Source organism: Oncorhynchus mykiss, chromosome 10 (genome assembly GCF_057628025.1).
Source record: "Oncorhynchus mykiss isolate SJ-2025 chromosome 10, ASM5762802v1, whole genome shotgun sequence".
Lineage (NCBI taxonomy): Eukaryota > Metazoa > Chordata > Actinopteri > Salmoniformes > Salmonidae > Oncorhynchus > Oncorhynchus mykiss.
This window is the reverse complement of record NC_143031.1, coordinates 80,908,667-80,915,350: the sequence shown is the minus strand read 5'-3', so window position 1 is coordinate 80,915,350 and position 6,684 is coordinate 80,908,667. Positions and strand designations below refer to the sequence as shown.

Here is a 6,684-nt window from a genome sequence, read left to right as displayed (position 1 = left end):
ACCGCTCCGTCTCCTCGCTGCCCGGATGTACTCCAGATTGCGGTGGTCAGTCCAGATGAGAAAAGGGTGTTTAGCCCCCTCAAGCCAATGCCTCCACACCTTCAGAGCCTTGACAACAGCCAACAGCTCCCGGTCCCCCACATCATAGTTTCGCTCTGCCGGACTGAGCTTCTTCGAAAATAAAGTACAGGGGCGGAGCTTTAGTGGCGTACCCGAGCGCTGAGGGAGCACGGCTCCTTTCCCAGATCCGGATGAGCCAGCAGGGGAGCCGAGGTAAACAGAGCCCTCAGGTGACCAAAAGCCCTGTCCGCCTCAGCCGTCCACTGCAGTTGCACCGGTCCCCCCTTCAGCAGTGAGGTAATGGGAGTCGCTACCTGACCAAAGCCCTGGATAAACCTCCGGTAGTAGTTGGCTACCTGACCAAAGCCCTGGATAAACCTCCGGTAGTAGTTGGCTACCTGACCAAAGCCCAGAATAAACCTCCGGTAGTAGTTGGCAAACCATAGAAACCGCTGCACCTCCTTTACCGTCGTGAGAGTCGGCCAATTACGCACGGCTGAAATGCAGTCACTCTCCATCTCCACCCCTGAAGTGGAAATGCGGTACCCTAAGAAGGAGACGGACTGTTAGAAGAACAGACATTTCTCAGCCTTGACGTACAGGTCAGGCTCCAACAGTCAACCAAGTACCATGTGCACCAGGGACACACACTTGGCGCGTGTAGCGTAGTATATCAGAATGTGGTCGATATGTACACCACTACACCCTGCCCCTGCAGGTCCCGGAAAATCTCGTCTACAAAGGCCTGGAAGACATCAACCCGTACGGCATGACAAGGTACTCATAGTGCCCTGAGGTGGTACTAAATGACGTCTTCCACTCGTCCCCCTCCCGGATACGCACCAGGTTGTAAACGCTCCTGAGATCCAATTTTGTGAAGAAGCCCTGTGAATTGACTCTATCGCACTGGATATGAGAGGCAGCAGGTAGCAGCAGGCAATATCAGTGTGAACACATCTGATTGGACTAGATCCATGTTGCGGTGAGACACATCTGATTGGACTAGATCCATGTTGAGGTGAGGCATGTCTGATTGGACTAGATCCATGTTGAGGTGAGGCATGTCTGATTGGACTAGATCCATGTTGAGGTGAGACACGTCTGATTGGACTAGATCCATGTTGAGGTGAGGCATGTCTGATTGGACTAGATCCATGTTGAGGTGAGACATGTCTGATTGGACTAGATCCATGTTGAGGTGAGACACGTCTGATTGGACTAGATCCATGTTGAGGTGAGACATGTCTGATTGGACTAGATCCATGTTGAGGTGAGACATGTCTGATTGGACTAGATCCGTGTTGCGGTGAGACACATCTGATTGGACCAGATCCATTTTGAGGTGAGACACATCTGATTGGACTAGATCCATATTGAGGTGAGACACGTCTGATTGGATGGGAGAATGAGAGGGGGAGAAGAGGAGAATAGAGTGTCAAAAGAGGAGATGAGATGTTGTGTGTTATCTAGAATACCAGGCAGATGTTGGAGTACAGAATTAAATGGAGAGGAGAGGAGAGGGGAGGGGAGGAGAGGAGAAGAGAGGGGGAGTAGAGGAGAGGAGAAGGGGAGGAGAGGAGAAGTGGGGGGGGGTAGAGGAGAGGAGAAGGGGAGGAGAGGAGAAGAGAAGGGGAGAAGGGCAGAGGGGTATAAGAGGGGGGAGAAGAGGAGAGGGGGAGGTGAGGGGGAAGATAGGGGCAGAAGAGTAGATGATAGGCAGAAGAGGACAAGAGAGGGGGAGAAGAGGAGAGAGAGGAGGGGAGGGAGGGGAGGGGAAGAAGAGGAGAGGGGGAGGAGAGGGGGAGAAGGGGGGAAACAGGAAAGGGGGAGAAGAGGAAAGAGGGGAGGGGAGGGGAAGAAGAGAGGGGGAGAAGGGAGAGAAGAGGAGAGAGGGGAGAGGAGGGGGAGGGGGATAAGGGAGAGAAGAGGAGAGAGGGGAGAGGAGGGGGAGGGGGAGAAGAGGAGAAGAGAGGGAGAAGAGGCTGGAGAAGAGGGGAGGGGAGAAGACGAGAAGAGAGGGGAGGGGAGAAGACGAGAAGAGAGGGGAGGGGAGAAGACGAGAGAGGGAGAAGAGAAGAGGAGAAGAGGAGAAGGGGGAGTGGAGAAGACGAGAGAGGGAGAAGAGAAGAGGAGAAGGGGAGAAGAGGAGAAGAGATGGGGAGAAGAGGAGAAGAGAGGGGAGAAGAGGAGAAGAGAGAGGGGAGGGGAAGGGAGGGGAGGGGAAAAAGAGGAGAGGGGGAGGAGAGGAGAAAGGGAGAAGGTGGAGAAGAGGAGAAGAGAGGGGGAGAAGAGGAGAACAGAGAGGGAGAAGGGAAGAAGAGGAAAGGGAGAGAAGCGGAAAGGGGGAGAAGAGGACAGGGGGATGGCAGGGGAAGAAGAGGAGAGGGGGAGAAGTGTGAGAAGAGGAGAGGAGGGAGGGGAAGAAGAAGAGAGGGGGAGAAGAGGAGAAGAGAGACTGGGAGAAAAGGAGAGGGGAGGGGGAGAAGAGGGGAGGGGTAGGAGAAGAGAGACTGGTAAATGAGTAGAGGAGAATAGAGGGTCTGAAGAGGAGAGGGAGAGAAAAAGAGAAGAGAGGGAGAGAAGAGTAGAGGGGGAGAAGAGGAGAGTGGGAGAAGAGTAGAGGGGGGAGTTGAGGAGAAGAGAGGGAGAGAAGGGAGAAGAGAGGTGGTGAAAAGGAGGAGGGGGGAGAAGGGGGAGATGGGGAGAGGGGGAGAAGATGAAAAGAGAGGGGGAGAAGGGAGAGAAGAGGAGAGGGGGGAGAAGGGGGATAAGAGAGGGAGAGAAGAGTAGAGGGGGAGAAGAGGAGAGTGGGAGAAGAGTAGAGGGGGGAGTTGAGGAGAAGAGAGGGAGAGAAGGGAGAAGAGAGGTGGTGAAAAGGAGGAGGGGGGAGAAGGGGAGAGGGGGGAGAAGATGAAGAGAGAGGGGGAGAAGGGGGAGCAGAGGAGAGGGGGGAGAAGGGGGAGAAGAGAGGGGGAGAAGGGGGAGAAGAGAGGGGAGAAGAGGGGAAGAGAGGGGGAGAAGAGGGGAAGAGAGTAGGAGATGGGGAGAAGAGTAGAGGTGGGAGGATGTTTGTCTATGGAGATTGCATGGCTGAGTGCTTGATTTTATACATCTGTTAGAAGGGGTGTGGCTGAAATAGAATCCACTAATTTGAAGGGGTGTCCACATACTTTTGTATATATAGTGTATGTACACATGGGTGTTGATGCACCATACCAACGATAAGCATGTCTTCCCCATCACATCATGAAAGGTCATGTTGATGTTCATTTAACCTCTGTCTCTCTCTTCCTCTGACTCCTCCCTTTCTCCTTTGTTTCTCTCTTTCTCTCTCTTTCTCCTCAGATCTCCAGGCTCAAAGCGTCAGTCCACCAGGTAGGTAGAGTATAAATCTACAGTGATTATAGCAGTTCAATATTAGTCAACTTTATTATCCCACATGGAGAAATTCACGTGTCCATACAAACCATTCTAAAACCCAATAACAAGTAGTGTTTTATGGAACTACTAATACTTGTCAACCACAAAGCATTACTGCTGTTAGAATAACAGAATCACTGTCATCATCTGTCCTCCCCACTGTGTTTTCCTCTCTGCTGTTTACAGCTGAACAATCAGTCAGACTGGTGGATGGGACCACTTCCTGTTCTGGGACAGTGGAAGTCTTCTACAGAGGAAAGTGGTTGAGTCTATGTCCTGGGTGGTGGAGAATGAAAGAGGCCAAGGTTGTGTGTAGAGAGCTGGACTGTGGGAATCCTGTAGCTGAATCTGGAGTTCTGATTGAAGATGGAAGAAGAGGAGTCAGACTATATATACATGGTTGCAGGGGAGATGAGTCTTCTATTAGACAGTGTGACATCACAGAAATATATCCTGGTGGCTGTAATGGTGAATATTATCGTCATGTGACCTGTTCAGGTAAGAGACTGGTCATATTGAGAGATTTATTTATACATTATACAATATTACCATGTATCATGTTTTATGTGTTTTTATTTCATTTAAATAGAGGGAGAGATGTCAGATGTATTTAAACATTATATTTGTGTTTGTCATATTGGTTTATGGGAGATGTTCATGGGCAGATCATTGTAGTTCAGATGGTACTGAAGTGAAGCTGCCTGATGGATGTCCAGCTGTTTATTTTCTATAAAGTGAAGTGAACTTATTCCTGTCTCCTGCCTGCATTATTCCCAACCCGATCCTGAGTGACTAAGAACCCATTTCTACCTCTTACAGTATCAAACATAGCAAACTACAATCTTTTATCCAACATATTTGTGTTTAGTCCTTGACAGTGTCATCAACAAAACTGATTGAATGTTCAACCAACTCTTTTTCTCCAGAGTCTGTGCGGCTTGTGGGTGGAGCTGGTCTCTGCTCTGGGAGAGTGGAGGTGAAGTCCAATCAGTCCTGGGCCTCAGTGTGTGAAGCTGACTTTGACCGGCAGGATGCAGAGGTAGTCTGTAGGGATGTTGGCTGTGGGGCTCCTGCAGCTCTACAGGGGGGGCTCTATGGAGAAGGTGAGGGTCAGACCTGGGATAAAGAGTTCCAGTGTAAAGGCAAAGAGTCCCTTCTCCTGTACTGTGACACCTCAGACAGAGAAAACAACACCTGCCCACCTGGTAATGCTGTTGGACTCACCTGCTCAGGTAAGAAACAGTTTGTCACTCAGTCAACATTGTTTCTCACCTGGAGTGAAGAATATGAGAGGCAATATAGGTGTGTTTTAATTGAGAAAATAGTAAGATTACTGTCTCTCTCTTTTATTTTCTCAGAGCCTGATGATGTGAGGCTGGTGGGAGGAGGCAGTCGCTGTGCTGGTGGAGTGGAGTGGTACGACCAGGGAGAGTGGTGGACTGTGGGAGCTGACAGGAATCAGGAGGATGTAGCTGCAGTAGTGTGTAGACAGCTGGGTTGTGGTTCCACTGTTTCAGTACCACCTGGAAACACCAATAGAGGGTTTAGAGTTATCTGTTCTGGGTCTGAGTCTTCACTGAGGGAATGTTCCAGAAGTTATGATCTCCTTCCTGGACTCACAGTGATCTGCTCAGGTAATAACAAGTTTCACTATATGGCCAAAAGTAAGTGGACATTAGTGGGTTCGGCTATTTCAGCCACACCTGTAGCTGACATGTGTATAAAATTGAGCACACAGCCATGCAATCTCCATAGACAAACATTGGCAGTAAAATGTTCTTACTGAAGATCTCAGTGACTTTCAACGTTGCACATCTAGGAGCAACAACGGCTCAGCTGCGAAGTGGTAGACCACAAAAACTCACAGAACGAACCTCAGAAGCACATAAAGCATAAAAATATATGATTGTAAAACTCACTGCTGAGTTCCACATACTTTTGTCCATGTATTATATCTCCTTCCTGGACTCACAGTGATCTGCTCAGGAAATATCAACATATTATAATTATATTCAACTGATTTCCTTCATTCATACAACTTCCTCTGCACCTCTCATGATGACTGTTTAGCTTGTCAGTCTGCTTTACTAAATAGATCACTCAGTCAAGTAGGAATCAAATACAACTTAAATATCCCAGAATGCTTTTGTATTTGAGTGTTTTCTAAGTGAACGTCTCTACTCACAACGACTGTAACAAAGAGAGGAGGAGGGAGGAGGAGAGGAAGAGGGAGATATGGGAGAGATCAAATATATTTTTATCACTGAGTTCTCACCAGTGATGTCATCATAACCAGTAACCTTTTCTACTCTTGGCCCATCCTGACCCTGACATACAGCATCAGACCTTGTAGATCAGATGTTACTGAAGTGAAGCTGCCTGATGGATGTCCAGCTGTTTATTTTCTAGAAAGTGAAGTGAACTTATTCCTGTCTCCTGCCTGCATTATTCCCAACCCTATCCTGAGTGACTAAGAACCCATTTCTACCTCTTACAGTATCAAACATAGCAAACTACAATCTTTTATCCAACATATTTGTGTTTAGTCCTTGACAGTGTCATCAACAAAACTGATTGAATGTTCAACCAACTCTTTTTCTCCAGAGTCTGTGCGGCTTGTGGATGGAGCTGGTCTCTGCTCTGGGAGAGTGGAGGTGAAGTCCAATCAGTCCTGGGCCTCAGTGTGTGAAGCTGACTTTGACCGACAGGATGCAGAGGTAGTCTGTGGGGAGCTTGGCTGTGGGGCTCCTGCAGCTCTACAGGGGGGGCTCTATGGAGAAGGTGAGGGTCAGACTTGGGATAAAGAGTTCCAGTGTAAAGGCAAAGAGTCCCTTCTCCTGGACTGTGACACCTCAGACAGAGAGAACAACACCTGCCTACCTGGTAATGCTGTTGGACTCACCTGCTCAGGTAAGAAACAGTTTGTCACTCAATCAACATTGTTTCTCACCTGGAGAGAAGAATATGAGAGACAATATAGGTGTGTTTTAGTGATAAAATAGTAAGATTACTGTCTCTCTCTTTTCTTTTCTCAGAGCCTGATGATGTGAGGCTGGTGGGAAGAGACAGTCGCTGTGCTGGTGGAGTGGAGTGGTACGACCAGGGAGAGTGGAGGACTGTGGGAGCTGGCTGGAACCAGAGGGATGTAGCTGCAGTAGTGTGTAGACAGCTGGGTTGTGGCTCCACTGTTTCAGCACTACCTGG

At 48.9% G+C, this 6,684-nt stretch overlaps 1 protein-coding gene across 1 annotated transcript; it reads left to right on the top strand.

Annotated features, from left to right (window-relative positions):
* Positions 1–3,669: 3,669 nt before the first annotated feature.
* LOC149980494 (scavenger receptor cysteine-rich type 1 protein M130-like) lies at positions 3,670–5,266 on the top strand. Its single transcript, XM_090188075.1, has 3 exons — positions 3,670–3,978; positions 4,407–4,712; positions 4,839–5,266. Exons 1-3 carry the CDS (start codon positions 3,771–3,773, stop codon positions 5,264–5,266), a joined length of 942 nt encoding a protein of 313 aa, XP_090044201.1. The 5' UTR covers positions 3,670–3,770.
* Positions 5,267–6,684: the final 1,418 nt, after the last annotated feature.

Excerpts from the sequence above, each read along its gene's own strand:
- LOC149980494 (XM_090188075.1), top strand. The coding sequence starts at position 3,771 with ATGAAAGAGGCCAAGGTTGTGTGTAGAGAGCTGGACTGTGGGAATCCT. Across the intron at positions 3,979-4,406 it reads TCGTCATGTGACCTGTTCAG|AGTCTGTGCGGCTTGTGGGT; the intron begins GTAAGAGACTGG and ends CTTTTTCTCCAG. Across the intron at positions 4,713-4,838 it reads TGTTGGACTCACCTGCTCAG|AGCCTGATGATGTGAGGCTG; the intron begins GTAAGAAACAGT and ends TTATTTTCTCAG.